The sequence below is a fragment of the Gouania willdenowi genome, chromosome 22 (genome assembly GCF_900634775.1).
Source record: "Gouania willdenowi chromosome 22, fGouWil2.1, whole genome shotgun sequence".
Lineage (NCBI taxonomy): Eukaryota > Metazoa > Chordata > Actinopteri > Blenniiformes > Gobiesocidae > Gouania > Gouania willdenowi.
The window spans coordinates 20927576-20951777 of NC_041065.1; the positions used below are offsets into that span (position 1 = coordinate 20927576).

The window sequence follows — 24202 nt, forward strand, 5'->3', positions numbered from 1 at the left end:
TTTAATTATGTAGTTAAAAAAATTAGCAATTTCTATGGCACAGCCTTATTGAGAATTTAAAAAATATATTGATACACATAGCATTTTATTATTCCCTATTTTGTATTTAGCCTTCTATAATCCCCGTTACATCCAAGTTGTATTTGCGTTTTAAATTATTAAAAACAATAAAATAAAATAAAATAATTGGGTGATGACGATGTGGGTGCCGGATATGGTATTAAGCGCTCTGTCGGGTTTTGGTGACCCAAAGTGACCGCTGGTTCTCCTCCACTGCCTGCAGGTCGTGGCACTCGGTGACGTGCCCGACGGGACTCTGGTCACAGTGATGGCCGGGAACGATGAGAACTACTCGGCCGAGCTGAGGAACGCCTCCGCGGTGATGAAGAACCAGGTGGCCCGCTTCAACGACCTGCGCTTTGTGGGCAGGAGCGGACGAGGTGCAGAGCCCAGACACACACACACACGCACACGCACGCACGCACGCACGCACGCACACACACACACACACACACGCACACACGCACACACGCACACGCACACACACACACACACACACACACACACACACACACACACACACACACACACACACACACCTACTATTACTATTATTATAATAATGGCTCTTATTTCTAAATGACTAGATTTGACAGCATATACTATTTTTTTAGTGAAAGTGTATAATTTGAATAAAATCTTGTTCTCCAAGTCTTTTACACAGATGAACAGTCTGAGGCTTTATAAACATAGCATATCAACATGTATTCTCCTGGGCCTTTTGATCTCTTACAAAAGTAGATTTTGTTGTTTAGTCTAATTTGGGTAGGAGGGGTGAGACATCACAAATCTGGTGTGCATCATTTTTTATTTTTTTATTTTTGGATAGCCTATGGTTGTTGTTGTTTTTTTTTTCTCCCAAATGCAAAATATTGTCTAGCTGGTTAATTAAAAGCTACATTCTGTGTATTGTTAAATAATCCAAACCGTATTTGTCAGAAAAGGCCTTTTGTTTTACGCACAATTTACGCATCAACATGCCTGTTTGCAGGATGTTGTGTCTAAAGCACAGGCCAAAAATAACCATAATTTGTCCATTGAAATACTTACAACTTAAAACATTAATAACTAAATGACCAAAACGTGAATATATATTTAAAAGAATGAGTTTTGAAGCAGAATTAAATGTTTTTTTCAGTGAGATTTGACCTGGGGGGAAAAAGGTCTCGTCACCAAGTAAAAACTGTATTTCTCACCTTTTTTTATATAATCTGTAGTCAATTATCCCGCCCGAGATTTTTTTTTATTGTCTTCCCACGCAGTCTCTCTTAAACAAAGCTTTCTGGCTGGGGATCGAGTCCCGGCCCCGCTGCGCCGTGCAGCCTCCCGCCCCCTCCTCTGCACTGCCTTTGATGCAGATGGGAGCAAGATCCAACCTTGTTGAACAATAAACTATTACTGTAAGCTCTTTGAGACAATCTGGAAGACATTCCCACCAACAGTCTAAATCATACCAGACCGCCAAAGAGTGCGCGTCTTTTCCCTTTGACTCGGAGGCTGCTTGAAGTTGAACAAGAGATGTATTGTTGCGAACAAGATGGGAAGAAACGATATCTTTGGAAAAAAAAAAAAAAAAAAAATTTAAATAACTGTCGTGCCTGTGCCGCAGGAAAGAGCTTCACCCTGACCATCACCGTGTTCACTGGACCGCCGCAAGTGGCCACCTACCACCGCGCCATTAAAGTCACCGTGGACGGACCGCGAGAGCCGCGCAGTGAGTACACTGACACACACTCACACACACACCACTTTCAGTGCTGCGTTGGTAATAGTAACACCCAGTTGGAGAGCTTGTGTGTCTGTATCTTTTTGTGCGTAAAATGCGCATCTTGGTCACACGATCCCGTGCGTAAAAGCTCCAGATTGTACTCGAGTTATTTTGACCTGAATTTGGGATAGAAATGTGTGAGAATGCAGTGGTTATGGTGAGCCTCCTGTTTGTGTGCGCGCGTGCGTGAGTGGGTGTGTGTGTGTGTGTGTGTGTGTGGCAGGGGCACGGGGAGGGAAGCACCCAGTCAGAGGAAACTGTAAAGCATATTAAGGCAAAACCAAGACCACTAAGAGGACCTGAGCGAGTCTCCAAGCCGCAGGTGGCTCTTAGCTCTGTAGATTCTTCCTCCTCCTCCTCCTCCTCTTCCTCACTGCTACCTCCCCCAGTGCTGGTCAGAGCGGGGTCTTACCTGCCTGACCACATAAGTGCCCCGTTGATTTATTTCATACTGGACTCAGGCCTGCAGGGTGGCCATGGTTTGCTGAAGCAGTGAGTGCCACAGTTCAGACAAAGCTCGCTTCTCAGGGTAGGGATGATGAGTGAGTGATGTTACTCAGACCAATCAGATGCACAAGGTTTGAACAGCAGGAGATACAATTGTGACCTTATGGAAACTGGAAGGTTTTGCTTCCTGGCAGAGATGGGCATCTTACATCAGAGCGGAGGCAATAAAAATGTGATTCTCTGATCCGAGGGCCACATTATCAACATTCATGCCAGCATGTAGAATAATGACCAATCTGAGCAATAATACACAGCAAAGGGTTTTGTGTGTTTTAGTTGTTTTGCGGTTTTTGTGCATAAGACATTTTGCATAATTTTGTTGTCATTTTTGTATATTTTTCTGTCATTCTATACATTTTTGTTGTCTAGTGCGTTATGTGTTATTTTGTATTTTTCTTTGTTTTTTTTTTATTCATTTTGAGTATTGGCAATTTTTTTGCCAATTTTTTATGTATTTTTGCAAAAAAAATTTGTCAATGCTGACATTTTCTATGTTTTTGGAGTTATTTTGTGCATTTACTTCAGGTGGAGGCACACAATTAGATCAAGGGCCACATGTAGCCCTGGGGCCACCAGGTGCCCATGGCTGCTTTAGGGTTTTAAAAGTCTCTCGGAGTATAAGGACGTGTTATTCGGAATGTGGTGGATTCGTCTCAGTCAAAGCAGATCACACAGCAATGGTGGCCACGTGAGGCTGGAACTGAAAGGCTCCAATAGAGGCTCATCACCCTCCTGCTAAACAGGATGCTATTTGCAGACATATAAAAGAGAACAGTGACTGCAAAGGCGGGAGAAGGGGGCCGGATAATAATACCCACTCATTGTGGGTGTGCGGATGGTTTCAATTTGTAAAAAAAAAAAGAAAGGAAGAAAGAGGGCTGCGTGCCTGTGCTTAAAACACTCTCGTGTGCATCTGTAATCTGCTTGAAATAACTGTGTACGTTCAGGTCGTCTCCGTCAGTCTGTCAACATGTCACAGCAGCAGCAGCAGGCGTCAGCAGTGCTGGGCTGCTTTTGCACTGACGCTGGCTGCTATAAAGTGACACTGTTTAATATAGGTCAGGAGGAATTTAGGGCTCCATTAAATCGTTACACGGCACCAAGAGGGAATTCACAGAACAACAGAAAAATACAACGAATAAGCAGTGAAGCATCTGAATATGATTTCAGTAAATTAAGAAAATATCAGCTTTTCTTCTCCTGTCAGTGTAACTAAAAACATCCAGCGTGCCAACTATTGGATGATTTCTTTTCCCTAAAAGAATGACATGGTTGCTTTGGAAAGATGATCTCAGAGAGAAAAATACTCTGTTGATGTGACTAGACTCATCTTTACATGACTCATATGTGATGTTTTAATGCTTTGGTCATGTCTGAAATCAAACACATTAAACCTGTTTTGTAGATTACATGTTAAACATGTACTTCTTTTTACACATTGTGCACCAAACTAAAGCTTGTATTGGTTTTTTAAAGGCATTTTAAAGGAGGGCTTGAAACTTAAGTCCTCACGGGCATAGCTAGTCCCACATGTCCCTGTTGTGTCTCTTCTCGAACACACTTTTATCGAGCACATTGCTTGTTATCAGGCCTTCCATATGGCTGCATGATGATAGGTTCAAATGTTTAGTATCAAGGGAACAACAGAAAACATAACATAAGTCCAATACTGATGATCTTTTTTTTTAATGTTTGTGTGATGTATAGGCAGCTAGTTAACACTTCCTGTGTTATAAAAAGATACAAGTGGATGGATGATGTGATCCGCATTAAATGAAGCAGTTTAGGGTGGTTTCTTCATTGTCTGCAGGCTGTGATAGGGAGGTGTTGGTGTGATACAGTTTGTGTTGTTGAGTTTTCGTGATCTGTGCACCGACAAGGGTGATATTGACTTCTCTTATTGTGTGTTCTTGAAACTGTGGACTTCATAAGTCATTCTTTCATCTGAAAAGTTGTCCTGGCTTGAATTGGTAAAAAAATGCTTTACACATTTGAATGTACGTATTTTTGAACTGAGAGCCTCTTTCTGTTGTTGGACCCATTAGATGTCATTTGTGAGCCCAACTGTGGAGCTATACGTGAGGGATTCTTCCAGTCTCAACCAGGTTTCTAAAATATATTATGGTTGTGGGTCCCAACGTATCAGCTTTATCCAATGAAACACTGCAAAAACGCAGTTTAACATCGTAGTACCTGATAGCAAAGCACTGCTTTCAAGGTCTGATCATAATAGACGTGTGTTTTGATAGTAAACTATGCCACACTAAGGAGATGAATAGAGTGTTAGTGCTGGTACTCAATGACTTTGCATTGAGTTCTAATCCAGTGATATCACACAGTGAATAAAATAAACAGGCTCAGTTAATTATTTAATGCCGAGATGACTTTTCGGGGAAGGTTTTGGGTTTGTTTGCAAACTTGGAAAAGAAATGCAAAGAAGACAGCCACGCAGTAAAACAAGTAGTGTATTCTCCATGTGCCGAATAAGTCCTGTTCATGCAGGCACAGACAAACAACAGGAGCACTCTGTGGCATTCAGACATTACCAGGACTATAAAAATAATCCACCCACAAGGTTCGTCATTTTGAGCCCAGGCAGCACCCCTGCCAAGCACATAAAACTAACAGCACTTTTTCTTTATCCCGTCCCTGGAGACAGTGATGGGTTTTAAACTCTGGGCTGATCCTGTTGTTCTCATTTTTTTTTTTTCAACCATGCCACACAATGTGGTAACAATTCAGTCGGATTTTGAAGCACTACTTGGACAGTGTTGTGCTCACCTGTGTGAGCGCGACGCTGCCAAACACAGAGGAAACTGGCACTAGGGAGGTTTTTGTTAATGTTAACTGATGGAGAACCTGATGGACAGGACTACAGCGCTGTAAAGGTTCCAGAAACAAGACACGCTGATTGTATTTGGACACACTGACGTCTGGATACACAAACATGTAAACAGTCACACACACTGCATCTCTGAACAGAAAGTATGTTCAGCTACAAGAATTTTAGTGTCACTCGCTGCTGATTTCCTCATCACACATCCGGCATTCGTCATAACACCCTCCATGATTGTCATACTTTATCAACACACTTCTACTCGGCCTTAACTGGGCTGCAAAAGGAGGCTAATGCTACACAAAGCAGTTTCTCCTTGTCTGACAGGGAGATTATAAGAGGCACTAAATCTTGTAAACGACTTAAGTTACGTAGAGAAACTCCCCTCAGAGCTTCAGGCAGTGCATCTATGAGCTATGTTAGAGCCTGAAGAAATAATTCATGTAGGATGCTTATAGATCCATGTGTCAAGAACGTGTGTAAATGAGTTTATGTATTTCATTAAAAAAAAAAAAAAAAAAAATGACATTGTGGGAAATAAGGAGAATGTTTGAACAGTATTTGTTGGCCAAACAAAACGCAGAGAAACTAGTATTTTCTCCAAATATTTGAGGATGAATCCAAGCACACGAGGAAATCAATGCTCCAAGTTCAGTTTGTGATAGAAATGATAACACTATTCACTATTCTATTTGATCTACTCATAAGAATGCTTTTACTAAATTTACAATCTGTATTTTATTTACCATCACTAAATGTTAAATATTTATACATTTAAAAAAATGGAATTCAAACAAGCAACTAGGTAAATAATTAAATAAAGAAATAACTAAAATTAATTTAAGAATTTTTAAGCCTGGTTCCATTGATAATTTACAATAAATAACGGCGGGGGTGTGTGTGTGTGTTAATCTACTTTACTGAACATTGCTATTTTGTTTTAATTTTTTTTAAACTGTATAACATTGCATGGACATTAGTGTGTAAATATGCATGACTTTAGTCTACGGCTAATTCAAACGTGTCATCTTTGGGCAGGTGAGGCCACTCTTTAAAGTGGTTAACAAGGCTAGTTCCCAGCATCTAAGATACGGTTTCATGAAGTGCGTTAGCTACTGTTGTAGACATTAGAACAGAGCTCTATACACTTCTCCCACTCACGGGCCGACACACATCCACCAAAATCACACGAGCACCGTCGTGTTTTGTTGTCTCTGTTTACTCGGCTGGGTGTGTTGGTAGCTCCAGCAGAAGAATGACGGGCGTGGGGCGTAGAAGTAAGGGAAACAATGTGTGTGTGTGTGTGTGTGTGTGCATGTGTGTGTGTGTGTGTGTGTGTGTGTGCATGTGTGCGTGCGTGTTGGAGTTGTCAGGTTGATTATATTTGCATTTAGCACACAGACTGTTCAAAGTATGCAAATAGACAAACAATGACATTTGCTGTCTTATTTTCCCTGTCCTTCTGCAGTGTCTCAGTAAAGTCAACACCAAAAAAAACTTGATAGCATTAAATGTTGCGCATGCATTTGCGTGTGCTCGGCTCTGCGCACCTGCCAGGTGCATCTCTTTAAGTCTGCCCCCACGGGGGGGGCACCGCCCATGCTCCACAAATCACATGAAAGGCTCGGCCTTGGTGAGAATTGCTCTCTCAAAGGCAACTTTGATGTTTGTAAATGGAGCTGGGTGTCTTTGAGAAAAAGGCCTACAGGTGTAGCGGTGCCAGGAGAGACACACAGTGTGTGATGCTTGGTGCTTTCCTCTAATGGCTCACAGTGTAACCAAGAGCTATAGTCTGCTTCCTACACACACACACACACACACACACACACACACACACACACACACAATCCTACATTCACATAGTCGGCAGCCTCAACATTTAAACTCATGACCATCAAAATAATGATCTGAATCCTCTTCTGTATGGCTCGCAGCCTGATGGGAGCAGATAAACTTTATGTCTTTTTCAAAGAATCGAGAATCGTTGGCGTCTATGCCGACTAAAGACTGTGCTATCATCCCCATTGATCCAGACATATCATACTGGGCCTTAGTCATCCAAATTGGAGCAAATATTGTCCTATTTATAAATCCACTGGAATGTCTGGGTTCATATTGAATAATTTCAGAGAAACTTGCCGAAAACATTTACCACATTTCGAGGCTTATGACGAGTGCCAGATGAGGACAAAAGCCTCCAATAGTTGTGCTTTTTCCTCCAGGCGCACAAAGCAGCCAGTCACACATTTCTGTGAAGCGTTATTTAATGTCTGATTCTGCAAATGTAAGCGTCTAAAGGTTTTCTTTGGATTGAATGTAGAGATTTGTTGCCAGGTTTCTTAAAGATTTGCACACTCACACACACTTATTGATGTAAGCTGCAGTTACTACTGACACACTTGTTCAGCCTGTCTGCTGTTGCACATGTTTCTGTTAAAAACAGCATCATTGTTTAACATTTTGAAACAGCACGATGCCGCTTCCCTCTCCCCGGGCCAGCTGATGCCTGCCGAAGACACATGAACATATCCCCCACACCGATTCCCTTTCTTTTTCCACTCAGACAAAAAAATTCCACTCCACATTTGCTGACGCCAGACAGAACAGCAGGATGTAGAAGGAATTGCCGAATTATTCACAGCCGCTTCAGACAGTGCTTTTAATTCACTCCGATTATAAAAGTGAAAGATTTTTTTTTATTTTTTTAATTATCTTAGATGTGATGCTCGGGTCATAGCACGTGTTGGTACACGCATCCCTCTAAACTCCCAAGCCGAGCATCTTTCCTGTTTACTTACCTACCCGGGAAGTAAAAGGCCCACTCTGTGTGTGCTCACTCTTCCCTGTTTACACGCACCCACGCTGGAGGAGAACCATTACGACCTTTCAACTGTAATCCAGTATAAGTTGTGATCTGCTTCGAGAAAAATAAATGGCCCATGAGTGGAGGAATATTTTTCTCCTCTGCTGCATTATGACAATAAACACTTTTTTGTACTGGGGCAGGATGGAACAGGAGGGGGAGTGAGGAGGATGAGTGGTGGCTTGTGGGAATAAGGCACCTGCTAGTTACTGGAAAAGATGTCCCACCACCCTGTGGTCTGCATATTTATTAATGGTTAGGAACAGGGAGTAAATAGCAGGTAAAAGGAAAGATCCTTTCTTTTGCGTCCAAGGTGAGAAGAGGTCGTAATTCCCTGAGTAAACACAGCTCTTCTGAATAAAAACAGAATCATCAGAGAAAGTGAGAGGGCTTGTTATTCTCTCTGACAATGCAGCAGTTTATTCAGGAAGGGTCATTTTCCTCTGATTCTCTTTTAAAAGGCAACAAAAATTAAATGACGAAAGCTGAAGATTGCATTAGAATTAGGAACTCGGACCAATCAGTTCCCTGTAAAATGATGCCTCTGTGGTTTTGCATCAAGTTAAGAGAATTTGCAAAGGCCATTAACTACAAGGGCGGAAATTTTCCTGACAACACTGTGAGTGCAAATGCATTTGGGAAGAAAAAAATAAATAAATACACGTTACACAGTTTTTTTTTTCAATAATTAAATTTTTTTTGTAACTTTGTTGATGTTAGTGTTAAATGTCTCACATGTTCTGTAACTGTAAACCCCTAACAGACATTTCAGGCTTTATCTGAAGGAGCGTTTGTATTTCTATGGGTCAAACACAAAGTCGTAGCAAACATGGTGCTGCTTTTACTTTCTGTGAAACCACACCCCCACCCCCCAAAAAAAACAGACATTTTCATGAGGCTTTACGTTTACGATCTGCATTCATTCTGAAAATCAAGATCAATCGTTTTTTAAGGACAGGACCGAACATGCATGATGACCTCAAGGTGAGAATTGAGTAAAACATGCTCATCAGTGTGATGGAAAATTTACACTTACACATTTGAGTTGAGCCACCTGGAATATCACCTGTTAGGAACTGTTTTTGATGGCGCTAACATGCTCATTGCACATTACCGTGTGTGTTAGTTAACGCAAAGGTGTGAACTCATCTGCTGATGGTGTGACACCAGTCAAACACTTGCCTTTGCAATGGCCTCCACCTTCTCTCTGCACCTCCAAACAACAAACACTACAGCACTTTAGTGTCATTATGTGTACCGTCTCTATTACAGGTAGAAACAACAATTTCCAAGCAGTTTATTGCTTCAACATGATCTGTCACTGGAGCCAAACAGCTTCTATGCACAAGAGCCAAAGCAGCAGCAGAAGCAGTGGGAAAATCAGGCAGACTGCCAAAGAGCCACGAAAAAAAAAAAAAAACCAAAACAGCTTGCATAGCCCCCCTCCCCAAACACACTTCAGAGCAGAGCAGGATTAGAAGACAGACACACATGCACAAACACACTTGTGAAGTCAACAATGGAAAGAGAAAATAGGGATGACTGCGCTCGACATGTGCGGGCCTTATTGAACAGTGAGAAAATCCGCGTGCATGGGCCCCAATTTGGCACTTGTGGCCTGCCTGAACCTGCCTTCCTGTCCTTGTATGTGTCACCGCCTGTACTCCACACACGCAGACACACAAGCCACTTCATACTCTTATCAGAGAGGAAGGCTGTGCTCTGTGCTCAAACAGTCGCATGAAGCAACTTCCGCTGTGCGCCGCTTGTTTTCGGGGGATTTTCACACTGTTGACGTCCCCAGAGGCATCTTTATAGACCAGACAACAGACAAACGCCTCGACTGCAGCCATAGAGGGTGAACTGAAGATAAAAAACCATGTCCAAGGTTTTGTTTCCCTCCTTAAAAAAAAATCCCTTTTAAAAACTCACTATACATTAACTGCTGCAGACCATGTTTCCAGACTCATGTGAGTTTCTGCCCTGGAATAAAAAGTGCAATGCATGATAATGATATAGTCATATAACTCAATGCATGGACTAAACCTGTAAAGTAACTTTTATGGTAATTAGTTTAAACCAATGCAGCGTTTTGTGGCTAACAACTCATTTAGGCTCAGACAAGACAGCCGCAATCTCCAACCAAGGGTAAAACCCACATCCTTTAGGTTCAGCCTCAACACAAGAGCTTTGGCTCACCCTTTTTTCAATATCCAATGGTCTTATTGGTGGCCTGGAAAAGTACATTGGCAACCCTCATATATGTAATGGCCTTCAGCAAGGAAAATATTAATTTTAGACTGAAAGCTTACTGTCAAACAAAAGGGGAAGTGTGAGAGAGGCTAGCCCGAGAGACTATAGGGTGGGAGTGAGATAGGAGGAAGAAGAATACAGGTGTGCAAGGCTTTGCACAACAGATGTTGAAACATCCTCTGTGTCTGTTGAGGGCAAACGGAAGTTTGCATGCAGGCAAGTAGGCCCCAACTGCGAGATTTGTTCAACTGTCGCCCCACATCGAAGCGAGGGGTTTCAGAAGTCAGATAAGGCTGCAGCTTCTGCAAGCGTGTTTTCAACAGATACTTTACAGCACACTAAAGGTCATCCTTTACATTATTTGGCATGTGTATGCAGTAAGATTTTCCAGAAATCAACTGAAAAGTGCTTCTTTTTTTAAGCCTCTAAATATGCCTTACAATGCTTTAGCATCTTTGTGCTAAGTCTAAGAAATGTATGCACAGACTTTAAAGTCCAGACATAGTTTTCAGTGTTTGGGGAATTTATTCTAGTCATTTATCAAAGACCTATCATATTCTTTTATACCTTGAACACAAATATTTACACTTCAGAAATATTCAGTGCAGACTTGGGTCAGGGCCAAAGCACGTATTACCCTTTGCCGTCGAGATAGAGTTTCACTTCACCCCTTAAAAAGCACCCAGGCCTTTACTCAAAAGAGCTTGTGTTAAATGTGTCTCCCTTTGGACAGGAACATATGTTTCTTTCTATTAGTGGAGAGAGGGAGACAAACAGTCGGGAGAACAGCACGAAAAGTCGAGAAATGTTGGGGGATGAAGGAAGGAAACTGGTCGTACTGGGGGATGTCTGAGTTGTGGCATCGTGTTTAAGTCTCCTCGCTGAGCAAACACCGTCTGGTGAGCTGATATGAGCTTTTGTGGAAGGCTGGGCAACAAACAGCAAACTGTAGCGTTCATGTGGTTTGTTCTCGTCTGACGGGGTCACGTGCAAATCCATGAGAAAAACAAACGTACGACTTCCTAGTTTTTATTCTATCCAGCAAACTAACTGAGTTAATTTGGGGTAGCGATTAAAACACTATTAGGAAATAAAATACACACACACACACACACGGAATGGCACACCCTTTTCTTTACTACATCCTCTCTCAGTACATCATTAATACCAGACAATTTATATCAAGCATTTTATTTGTTCATAGACCTCGATAATGCTTTCAGATGATGCGACCAGTACCCTGAGAGGAGGCTAGTAAATCTGCAGCGTCCATTTTCAGCTCAGGATGCATATTGAGCTCTACTGTTTAGGCCTCATGTGTGCACCAACTTCCATCTCCCAGCTCTATCTTGTGGTTATGATATCATAGAGAGAAAAACAAAGGCATTCTCTCCTAAGTGCACCCTGACATTAAATATTCATCCAACCACAGAAACCCCTCTAAAATGGGGCCGGTGTGGAGCGCCGGCTCCTTCTGGCCCCTGGCCCTATAGAGTGGAAGTCAAATGTTTGGCGGTCGGGCCGAAGACACTGTGGCTTCAGTAAGGGTCAACCAGTCAATGACTGCATATTAACACCAGGTTTAACTGAAGGAAACAGGTCCTGAGGATTTAGAAAGTATTAGCATTGCTAATGATGAGAATAACACAAACGGACAATAACAAGCACACACTTATCAAGAGAAAGACACATATCAAGAGAAAAGCACAATTGGCAGATTGAATCCTTGGACTTTGAGCTCAAGTCAATAACCTCCAGTTCTGTTATAGAATTCACAGAAAAAAAACAAGATGACTCATGTCATGCAGTCTGTTCCTTCACTTAATGGGCTTAGCACAAGGAAAAAGATTGTTTTGTTCTAGGCATTGGATACTCAATGAGATCTCAGATCTGAGAACTTCCACTGCAGTCAAACATAATGTGCATCATCTGAGCATGTTTGTTTTTCTGTTGACAAACGATCAACCATTTGGCTTTAGGAGATTTAAAAAATAAAAAAACAGACAAAGAGCAGCATAAACATTGGGGCGTTCCTGTTTACCTGGTGATTATTATAACTGGCGACCCAATACTATCCTGGCTAAGCTTCTTAGTTGGATCTTCCAAATTGGTCACATTCATCTTGAAGCTTTGTTTTGCTGAAACTAAAGCTTTTCCTGTTTTTAAATCAAAGAACAGTCTGAAATTACGTAGTGCACGTGTCATCAGTGAAAATAAACGTACAACCACCCAATGCAACCCAACTGAACAGGGCGATCTGAGTCTCCTTGAGAAAGAAAGAGATGCGTTTTCCTTTTTTAGTTTGGCTGTTTTGAGGATAATGCCTTTCAGTAACCAATGCACAAACACTACCAATCTCTACCCTGGATTTGAACAAAAAAAAAAAAAAAAAATCTCTGAATCTCTTCCTACAAAGGGCATGAGAAAGGTGATATCTTTTTGTTCTTCCTTATGAAAGCATGAACAAAATTCAGTGGCAGTGCGCGTTGACCTTTCAGTGAAACGTGTTATTTTCTGATCCCCACCTCTGAGAGTCCATATTCTACCCATGGTCTGCCTCCAAAAAACATGTAAAAAAAAAAAAAAAATGCTAATCATGGTGTTAGACAGCACACACATGTTTGTAATTTGACTCCAGTTTCAATGTCTACAGCAAACACCTTCATAAATATGTATGTTTCAGTCAGACGGGGGCTGCATTTTCTGACCAAAACATATTTGACCCTTTCATTATGATAAAATATTTTAGAATTTAACATTAATTTGTATGAGAAAATGAAACAATCAATTCGTTTTTTTAGGTGCCACTCACTTAAGACTAGGAGATTCAATAGAGGAATAAAAAAAACAGTTTAAAGTTTTAATCAGCCTTCCAGTTAATGACTGGTGTTACTTTGGGCCTTGGTTAATGAGCTCCAGGCCTTGTTTGCGTGATTCATGTACAAAAAAAAACCCTTACAGCACACTAAACCCCCTACTGGAAGCTGGAAACAGCATGTCGCTTAACACTCACCGTCATTGCCAGCTGGAACTGGGTCACACTGTGTGTGGGGGGCTAAATGAAGGATCACCTTCATCCCTGAAGATTCTGCCAGTTAATTCAAAACCACGGCTGACTGCAGAAAAACTGACCAATTATCATTTTTCTTCCCGTTTTGACTCTCTTTATTTTCCTACCAGGGAGCAGCGGGATGTACCGTTTCCCTGACCTCAGCCGTTTGAGGTGGTGTAAATCTCTTAATAACTACACAAGGACGTGTATAGAGGCTATATTTGGTGGGCGGCCTCCCCTGGCCGTCGCTGCTATGACTTGGAACAAACAGTAGCCACTGTGTCTATGTGCGAGTTGGAGCCCAGTAAGTTTGTGTGTGCGCATACATGTGTATACTTAACTCCAGTTCTTACATCTCACTTTAAAGAAGAGGCTGCCCAAATATGAGGTCAAGCAAAAGACATTAAACCCTATTTGTAGAGACAAACAACACATGCATGCACACATTGTTATTTTTCTTTTGTCTTAACACTGAAGAAAACATGCAGTTTTGCTGCCTCTGCTGGCACAGATTAGCCATGACTAAGTCCTTCTCTTTCTCACACATAAAAGTTGAGCATATGTGTTGAAGAGTGAGCGTCAGAGGTGTGAAGGCCAAATGTGTTGAACTCGAGTGCTCTGCTATCTGTTATTTATAAGTTACAATTGAAAATAATTTTTGTTGTTATTTTCTCACTCTCCTTCTATCCTAAAATAAAACCAATGTAGTTTTATTACGAAATAAAACCAATATAGTTTTATTTAGTAGTCAATGTAAGTCGCTGCTATGTGCAGGTCAAACAACGGGCCTGGAACAGCAACTCTTCCATCAAGTTGCACACTAACTACAGTAGTTGGATCAGGCTGGCCTGCCCTTCTATGAACCGCTTTCAATAGATATTGACCATTACTGATTAGATGCTCTGATTTAGCATTTAGCCATTGAAATGTGGCCCATATCAAACTATCTTCATTCTTGTGCAACAACACATGATAACACATAGTAATCAGTACCCTAACTTGTCAACGGTTTGACTAATCTGGATCATTACTATCATGTTGAGTTTACAGTTTTTTTAAGAGAAGGACACACTTGACAAAGTTCCTCTTTCATAGAGGGAAATGATTTCATTTGTATAAAAAGGAGGGAAAAACAAATCCCTTTTCAGTGTTTTTTGTACCCATTTGATTGCAAAACCGAACAGAAACAGAAATATTCTGTGGCTTTCCCTTTAAGCTCCTATAATAAACAGCACTATAATAGGAATACATACATATCTGTTAATGATGTATTATATAGACTCCCACACCTGGTGATTAAAGCAAAGAAGCGCTCGAATATTCTGCACTGCAGGGACTTTCAATGTGAGTGCATGTGGTCAGACATTGTGTCTTTGCATCACTACGTACCTCCTTGTATGTCTTGTATGTGTGTGGAGAATGAGGCGGGTGGTGGTGGTGGTGGTGGTGGTGGTGGGAGGGGGATGTGATGATAGCCAAAGTGAGATATTTCTATATAGTTTGTAAAGAGAGGACGGATGGGAGGCGGTGGGCACAAACAAATGGACAGAGCGGTAAATGAGATGAAACTTTACCCATGGGTCAGCCTCAGAGGGAAGATATATTGCCCATGGGTCAGTGAGGAGAAAGGACGGGCAAAATCCATATTGGTCCGTCTGCCTTGCCCCCTTTATATAGTGATAAAATATTCAAATCCAGCCATTACTTCACATTAGGCTGCTCTGTAGAGATGCCAGGGAGAAAACCACAGAATGTATACATGCCGGTTCACACACAGTTTTGGTGCATTGATAGTTACATTAAAATGTCTTCCTCCCATTAGAGGCAGAGCCCTCATCCGGACTTACGTCTGACATTTAAGGTGTGTTCACATGTAGACATAAGTGAATACACGTATGTGTGTGTGTGTGTGTGTCAACACAATAGACACGATCAGGCCTTTTCCCCAAAGGGGACGACAAAGTGGCACTGAGTGTGTGCGCATGTGTACTTGAAGGGGTCAGTCTATAGCACTTGTGTGAAACTCAAGTGCCAGGGGCCAAATCCTGTCCTTTTAGAGCATGCAATTTGGCCCAAAGGAGGAATTAATAAACAACAACCCCTCCAAATACACATAAATACAATTTTCCTATGCTTATATTACATGATGGTCGTCCTTTTTAATCTCAAATGATTGAAGGAACTCTTCGTTTTCCTTAAATTATTCTACAAAATTTAACACACATTTTAAACAAAAATTGGTCACAAAATCAAATCAAATTAAGTAAATTTAAGTTTAGGGTCACTTATTGCTTCAATGTTGTTGGAGTCATATACTTTATATGTCATTTATACCTGGAAAAGCAAACTATAACATATTAATATTAAAATTGCTCTAAATTCTGTATTTGGGCCCTGATTGAAAATGAGTCTACAGTCAGAAGGACACACACACACACACAGACTTTTGTAAAAACCATCATGGACTTCTTCAGCACTTTGAAATACACACAGTTGGACAAGCTTTCACTTCCCACATGAATCATGGAGCCTTGGTTGCTCATAATAGTGTTGCTTCATGACTTCACCTTCCCTGGACCAGTTTGGAGAGATACTGATGGGGGAAAAACTTGGTCAACTCACTGTCAACATTTGGCCCTTGTTTAACCTACACTTTATGATTATATAGTTATACTTGACCATTAATTGTGCTAACACTAATTGTGCTAACAAGTCATTATGTTTATTACCTCACCCATCAAGGGTCATAATGCTACAGCTGATTGGTCTACAATTACGCACAAGCACACAATTGACTCGCGCGTCCTTCCGCGTGCTGAAGACTGATGACTATACGGTCTGGTAGCCTTGACTAGGTGTTTCCTTCTGACTAAGTAATGTGTCAGTGAGACTTCATTCTCTCTGTGTTGGAGCTTATATGCACCACTTCTTTTCTGAGCGAGATAAAAATCACCTCACTTCAACACTTTCCAGAAAGGCCCTGATGCTGCACTCCGTAGCTTGCTGTTTTCGTCCTCTTTAGAGCAAAACAAAATTCCTCAAGCAATTATTTTCTACCACTTATGCTGTTGTTATCTGCAGATGATGTAGCAGCAGGTGCAGCTTGGGTAACATTTAGTGTCTAGCCAATGTATTTCAAGGTTTGCTGACATTCAATATTTTTGTGTTTGGAAGCTGAAAACACTGTGACAGCACCAACTTCCCGCCCTCGCTCTCTTTATACATAGTTCCTGTGTGAATAATTGAGAATTACAAAGCCGGATGAAGTCTGTGCTGCCAACTTTACTCTAAATATAGTTTGTACAGGCAGAGGCGGGTTGTTTTTGCCTGGATCTGTCAAACTGGTAAACTCTCCATTAAGAAATGAGACAGGTGGAAAGGTTCTTTAATATTTGCCCTTTCTGCACGTCTGAAGTCATTTAGTGTCACTTTGAAGGTTGTGTGGGAAGTAAAGCTGTCAGGTTGCTGATCTCCCTCTCCCCTTCTACAGGGCACAGAGTAAAGTTGGAGGATCCCCAGAAGATGCAATTTTCCGACCGACTGACGGAGATCGAGCGCTTCCAGCGTTCGATGAGGATTGGTCAAGTGAACAACAACCCTCGCCCCATCCATCAAACCCACCTCAGCTCCCCACCAGGTGAGGACCACATCTCCCCCTTCGCCTGCTTTAAATAAACGAGTCAAACCGATCTTGTTGTGTTTGGCCAGAAGGTTAGCAGTCTGTTAAATGTCAACACAACACGTGGAACTCACTTCGCTCCGAACGAAGCCAACATCCCTTCCTGTGCACACTCCAGCAGAGCTTGTGTGTGTGTTTTGGGGAAAAAGGGGGGAATCTCGTGTCAGTTCTGACCCTGGATAGCCTGGAAACCCCACAATGTATCTACTTTAGAAACATTGTATCCAGGTGGCAGCACGGAGTGCAACCAGCAGTCAGTGCTGTGGCCGGGGTCATCCAGCTGGCTTCTACTCAACACACACACACACACACACACACACGCACAAGAATGTAGCAGCCGTACGCTACCTTGGCAGTTACATCCCTCTCAGACTGGAGACTCAGACGGACCTGTGTGTGTGTGTGTGTGTGTGTGTGTGTGTGTGTGTGTGTGTGTGTGTGTGTGTGTGTGTGTGTGTGTGTGTGTGTGTGTGTGTGTGTGATGGCTGGACAGAAGATGACTATCATGTCCGAAACTCCTGAATACTCCCCTCTGCCGCCCACTCTCTGGTTCTCATGCTGGCTAATGAACATCATTAGCCTTACATCAGCATGTCAGCACATATGGGAGGCTTTGTTTGGACTCCATTGCTGCGGATCACCTGTTCGGCCCTCCTGCTTTAGCTGAGTCACAACCATTGTAACAGCTGACTGGCAGGGAACACTGGGAGCGTTTCCCAATGTCTTTACCTCATAATGATACTGTAAACAAGCCACTTCCACTGATAATCATACTCTGATGGTTTCAGCTCTGGGATTAAAACCTTCTTCTGTAGCTACGTAGAAGCAGTAGCATTCAGTTCCCGACAACGCGCCATTGCATGAGTGTACAGACACAGCCCAGACAGCTCCTCTCTTGTCTGCCTGGTTGAGGATTAAAGCAGGACTTAGAGCATCAGAGGCTCGGCAGGCATCAAAGGGTGGCAAATGTTGTGACACGCACGCATGTACAGTGCACAGGCGGAGAGCAGACACAACACTGTTAACATCAGTTGGAAGTGTCAGAGACGTTAGAGGCCTTGAGCGTCACGTTACAGCTGCCAGTGACTGGAGGCTGTCTATAAGACGTCTGTGTGTGTGTGTGTGAGACAGAGGAGGGGTCGTGCAGTGAAAACCACACATCCTAATCTACAGCATTACCGTTGTGACAGCACACCACAAGACAAGAGTGTTAAAATAACTGAATAACAAAGCAAAAGGCTTGTTTTCCACCCACGTCGTGTGTGTTGAAGATACGCGTCGTGTCGGATCCCAAAAGATATCGCACACACGGACGAGCGACACTGCAGTGTTACAAGTAAAGCTCAAACAAAAATAGGCTTGTTGTAATAAACCCCAGGAGGAGTTTACATATCAACATCACACACGTCTCTGCTTTCGACGAGGTCTGCCAGATGCTGTTGTACTCCTCAGATGCTTTAAATCCCAGCCCTGTTTGTTTGGGAATTGCTGGGTGATAGATCGCCCATCAACAGGTTATAATTAAATGGATTCCCGTCTTGCTGTTACAAAAGATGTTTTCCATCAGCCAGGGCCTGAATGTTTTTGTTTGTTGTTTTTTTTTTTTTACACTCTTGAAGACGGCTAAAAAAAGAAAAAGTACGATGTCACCTCCTCCTCCTCTTCCTGATAAAGCCTCCTTGCTTCATGTTGTTGTCTGAGGCATGAAATACCGTCTCAGCTGGGTTGTCAACAGTCTCCAGACATCCCAACGTGCTCTGTCTCAGGGCGACTTGTGGATCTTTAAATCTTTCACACACACAAAGTTGCACCACGTATAAAATAAAGCACACGCGCGTGCATGCACAATGTTATGTGCTAGTGTTGCAAGCCCTTTGCAAGTGCCTCAGACAGACAGGGTAATTAAGAGCTCATTACAGTGCATGCAGTAACAGGATTCCTGTATGCTGGCAGACACTGTATTCGCTGCTTGTTTTTGTTCTCCTGTGGCCACAGGTAAGCCTGCTAGACATGTGGAATGATTCTCGGCTAGGGCGGAGGCTGTGTGTGTGTGTGTGTATGTATGTATGCGTGTGTGTGTTCATAGTTCAGCCTGTGCAGTCTGGTAAATCTGACACTCAGACAATCAAGTGCTAAACTGTTATTCTGGTTTGTAAAACCTCAAGTAAGACACATGAGTATAATCCGTGTGCCTGTGGGTGGCACTTTGGTTCCTTTCTCTCCATTAATACAGACTATAGGTTTCTTCAAATGGTTTTTCCAACAATGTTTACTCGTGGATTTCCAGTTTGGAGTTGAGCAAACAGTTCAGTAAAAACTTAGTGGTAACGGGAAACACTTTTTGGTTTGTATGGATAAAACCTTAAGAGACCTTTAACCCCACCCACAACAGAGAAACTACATAAATGTAACCAATGGTTAAGGAAGTGGGCTTCTAATCAGAGGGTCACCGGTTCTAATCCAACATGGGCCATCATCACTGTGGGATATGAGCACGTCCCTTAACCCTAACTGCTCGTGTTGTATGTCGCTTTGGATAAAAGTGTCTGCTAAATGAAATTGTAATAGTAATGGTAATGGTAATTAAAGGTGGTATCATTTAGCATACTCCAGGGTAACTCTGAAACACATCAAAAATTCAGATAATTGATTATATTTTCACCTGTTTAGCAACAAATATGTAAAGAATCCTGTGATTTTTAGAGACAATACAGTGTAAATATTGCTTTGCTGTTCTGTTTTAATTCAACTATAACTTTTTTTGTTAAATATTTTTATCCCTTATCTTACCACACATAATGATTAAAAGAAATCCATATTTTTTTCAGATTTTTCCTCATTCTCTCCAGGGGCACAGTCAGAGGGGGCCAATGATGGCCAGGAGCCCAATATATTTAATGTATTTCTTTTTTTGGGATTGCCTTTTTAACCCAAATGTCATTCTAAAGCAATTGCTATTGTTGCCCAGAAGGGAATCCACATCTGCTGCAGCTGCGCTTTGATACTTTAGATCGAAATTTAAAATTCGAAGCTTCTGAGATAGCTTAGTTTAGAGGAGGAGTTAAAAAACAACCCTCTCTCCAACTGTGTTCACAGTGACCGCACTGTTTACTCCACATAAACAAGCTGCCCACTCACACCCTCCTCTGAGGCACCAATCTCCCTCCTTCGACTCGACCTGAGAGGGCTGACGCTAATTCACACATTCAGTGTGACATGATCAGCCAATTAGAAGCCAGGGTGAGACAGGAAATTAGCGTCGTCAGGTAGCTGCGGTGTGGACCTCTGAGCGTAGCCACCAAGTCAGGTTTCAAGTGGCTTTCTGGAACGGCGAGCAGGAAACTTGCCTTCTGAGGCAGGAATCTGGATCAGTCTTAGCCACTCTGTTACTTCTGCACACCATTATTTACATAATATGCCAATGGCTGCCACAGAGTTTATTTATTATAGTGCCTGAAAGCATCACTTGTGGTTAACCTTTTTTTGGAACATGATGAATAATTCAAACAGAAAATCGTTCTTTTTGAGAAAGGAAAAACCTTTTGAAGTTTCATTCTTTAAAAAAAAAATAGAACAAAGAAAAATCTAAGTTAGAGCAAGTTGTTTTTAACTTTACCCGTTTGTGTAAGTTATAATTTCAAATCAGAGTCACCCGAAGTTTTACATTTCAATAATTACAGAAACTACATGTGGGCCATGAACAGTCTCCATTGAATCTGGGGAGCGCAGTAGACGATGGGCTCTTAGAGAAAACCTAAGATTCTAAGAGGTCATGTGTTTGTTTTTGCTCACGTTATAAGTGAGGGCTCAAAAGACATATCAAATGTCGCACATAGCTGAGCCAAGGCCGTGTTCCTCCCTCGCTAACACGCTCAGCCTTTCTCCCTCCTTCCCTCGCTGGCGTCGCTCTTTCTGTCTTGCTCACTCCACTCAAATTCTCTGCTTGTTGCGACGCCTGAGGCCTGAGCGAAACAGGAAGCCAGCACAAGGACCAGCATTCACAGTGTCTCAATGACACGCTTCATTACGGCGCCCTGCGTTACATGTCTCTGAGGCGTTGCTTGATCTAGAGTCATGGGGACGGATGCCATTTTTTGCTCTTCAGAAACCTCCTTTCAATGCACATCAAAAGCAGTGCGTGTGTGTTTATTTGTGTCCTCCCAGGCTGGCACCGCCTCAACCAAGTCTATTAGTGATGCTGCGTCTTCCCATTTCAGCCCCTGCCTTCCTACTTCCATCAGCTCCGCCCAGGGCTCGGTCCTCCTATTAACAGGGGCAATCTGTGCCCCTTGTATTGACGTTGTCTGCTGGCCAATCAAAATATTTGAAGGAAGTGTTTATTTTCTTGAGCGAATCGGACCAGCTGCTTGGCAGACTTTCTGAATAAGACCATTTATGTCTAAGAATTGTCCATTGTGAGGTGCGGTGCGGGAACTCTGGGGGACTGAGTGCTGATTTGGGCCTTTGCTGAGGAAGTGGAGGAGCTCCAGAGGGAAGCTGTGATCTTACACATTCTAGGCTCAGTGTGACCAAATCCAACGCTGCCGTCGCCACCTACCGCTGTCCTCCTCTGACATCCTCCTGCTTTCTAATTGTTGCTACAGTGCACTAAAAGTCAACAGTGGTTCATGCCTTGAGTAAAAAGCCATACACTTAACCACCCTCCATCAATCAAACATGTTATTGAAAAGCTTAGGGAGAACAGGCAAACTCCACTCAGAAACACCAGTTACAGATACATAAGGTCACCCATTGACACAGTAATCCAGGAAGCTACAGTGATGAAAGACACCACAAGCTTTTAAAGGGCTTGAACAGCTACACCCAGGCTTCATTAGGCTTGTTAGTCAAAGTATATTAATGTAACGTTGGTTCCTCAGAAAGAAACAGAAGGCCTCTGTATTGCACCAATATGATGATGTAGTTCTTCATCTATTTTTAATATGACACGCACAGTCTTCTAAGAAAAGCATCCAGCACTTCCATTATGGTAGTTCCTCTTAAAAGACAGATTCCAAAATTGTGGCACTAAATTTTCTTATGCAACATATTAAGCAGAATCAGAAAGATTCTGCTTAATATGATAATATAAGAGTCATACCATGATACTCAATGTTTGTACAACGCCTGCGCTGCCCCTCACTGTTCACAGGAATCCGTGCAACTTGTCTCGAAACAACTGCACAGAATCAGACTGAGCAAACAGCCAACTGTTTGTGTCAGTCCAGCTGCGATGTGACTGGGAAGTGTGAAGCAGGGTCCCACACGTTGAGCCAGCAGGTCTCTGACCCCATTTTACTTCTTGACAGCTTTGGCTGCGCAGGCTAGTGAGCTTCTTTGCAGATATCTTGAATGCACCCATCAAGCATGTTTTCCAGACCTGGTCTCACGTTGGTGAGAAAAAAAAGACTCCTCCTCTTCCCAGTTTTCACTGCTCAGTCAGCAAAAGCCAACCTTTGACAGGAAGACACGTCTCCAAACTACCAGATGTCAAGACATTGTGACTGGTTTGTCTTGGAAAGGTTTCTGAGCCTGTGATTTAGATTGCCGTTACATTTTCGGGCATACCATGATAATACTCCATGTCCTGCAAATACAACCTCTACTGACTTGCTTATGAAACCAAGGTGTTAACGTATTGTTTCAACTCTGTGTGTTTCCCCAGCCCTGTGGCAAGAGCAAATGGACACCCCCACATTGAAGACCTGCAAGGTAGAGGAGGACCTGAGACCATGGCCAGGTGAGAACATTATTGATCAGGTTGCATTCACCACTAAGGTTGTATCTTCTATAACATTGTTTCTCAAATGGGGGTATGTGTGCCCCTAGAAGTACACGATGGCACTACAGGGGGTACTTGAGTGAAAGAGAGTGAGTGGAAAATTAAATAAAGTGTCATTCTTGGTCCCACCCCAGACGTGAGATGACCGGAAATGATAAAAACTATAGGAATAAATCTACTCAGGAGCCACTGAATTGGTGTTTTTCAACCTTGGGGTCGGGACCCCATGTGGGGTCACCTGGAGTTTAAATGGAGTCACCTGAAATTTCAGAAAAATGTTTTATTATTATTAATATTATTATTATTATTATTAATCATTAAAACACAATCTTAAACAACTGTATTTATATACTTTCACTTTGTGAAATATGAATCTAGTTCAACTAAAAATCAGTTTAATAAAAAGACCTGATCTCAAACATGATCAAAAACTAATTCTAGAAAAAAAAATGTCTTTGGGGTCACCAGAAATTCTTGATATGAAAATGAGGTCACGATCCAAAAAAAGTTGTGAACCACTGCACTAAATATTGTTTCTTTCCACTTATTTACAAAATCAGATTTTTTACATTGTATTTTATCACTCGCTCATTCCATCATTATGCTCTATAGTTGTTTTTAAATTAAGCAAAATGTTGTAGTCAGACAAAGGGGGTTGTTGAGCCAAAAAAGTTTGAGAACCACTGTTCTCAACGGTGTTTTCTACACAGTTGTGGTTTTTAAAGGTCACATGTGCCATAGTCAAGGTTAAAGACATTTCATGTTCAACGTTTAATAAGTTACTAAACATACATATAGTGGCTTTCAGTGTTTGATTGCTAATGCCTCTTAGAAGCAACGAAGAAACATTATGGTTAAAGCTAGGGTAGACGATTTTCTCCAGATACTCTTTTTAAGTTTTTGGTTGAAATTGTCTTTATGTCCTTTCAAAAATTAGGATGTTTTGTGTTCTGAAAAAGGAACTAAGAAAATCCGTCATCTGTAGCAGCTGTAAACCTGTAATTAAGTTCGACCAATGGAAAAAATCTGAACGTTTTTTTTAACCAATCACGTCTCCCTGCTCATTCTCGATCCTTTTTATGCACAAGCTCACACTGAAAGCGCGTCACCGCTGACAGAGCTAAAACAGAGATTTTGGTCACGTTTTTTTTTAACATATATAATGGTAAAGTTTATTGTTTACTTACTACTGAATGAGACATGAGACAATGACATTTCTACACAATACAAGCGATGAGCTGAGGGCGATGTAGCAGCTGTGCGCATGCATGTGAGTGAGACGGAGCACAGGGGGGAGGGGGGGTAAAGGCGGAGCCATTAAGGAGGCTACATTCAAAATCATGCTTTTGAAAATCACCTACCCTGCTTTTAAACATCCTGAGGACAGGTTGTTCAAGGTCAT

General features: G+C 42.0%; 1 protein-coding gene across 4 annotated transcripts in view; it reads left to right on the forward strand.

The window, feature by feature from the left end:
• The window catches only part of runx3 (RUNX family transcription factor 3), a 57759-nt gene that overhangs the window by 24980 nt on the left and 8577 nt on the right, over positions 1-24202 (forward strand). For 3 of the 4 annotated variants that reach the window (XM_028437780.1, XM_028437782.1, XM_028437781.1), the window contains 4 exons: positions 284-440; positions 1670-1774; positions 16830-16976; positions 22684-22758. In XM_028437780.1, coding sequence (XP_028293581.1) covers positions 284-440; positions 1670-1774; positions 16830-16976; positions 22684-22758 — 484 coding nt within the window. The remainder of the gene's footprint in view (positions 1-283; positions 441-1669; positions 1775-16829; positions 16977-22683; positions 22759-24202) is intronic. The other variant, XM_028437783.1, reaches the window with a different exon arrangement.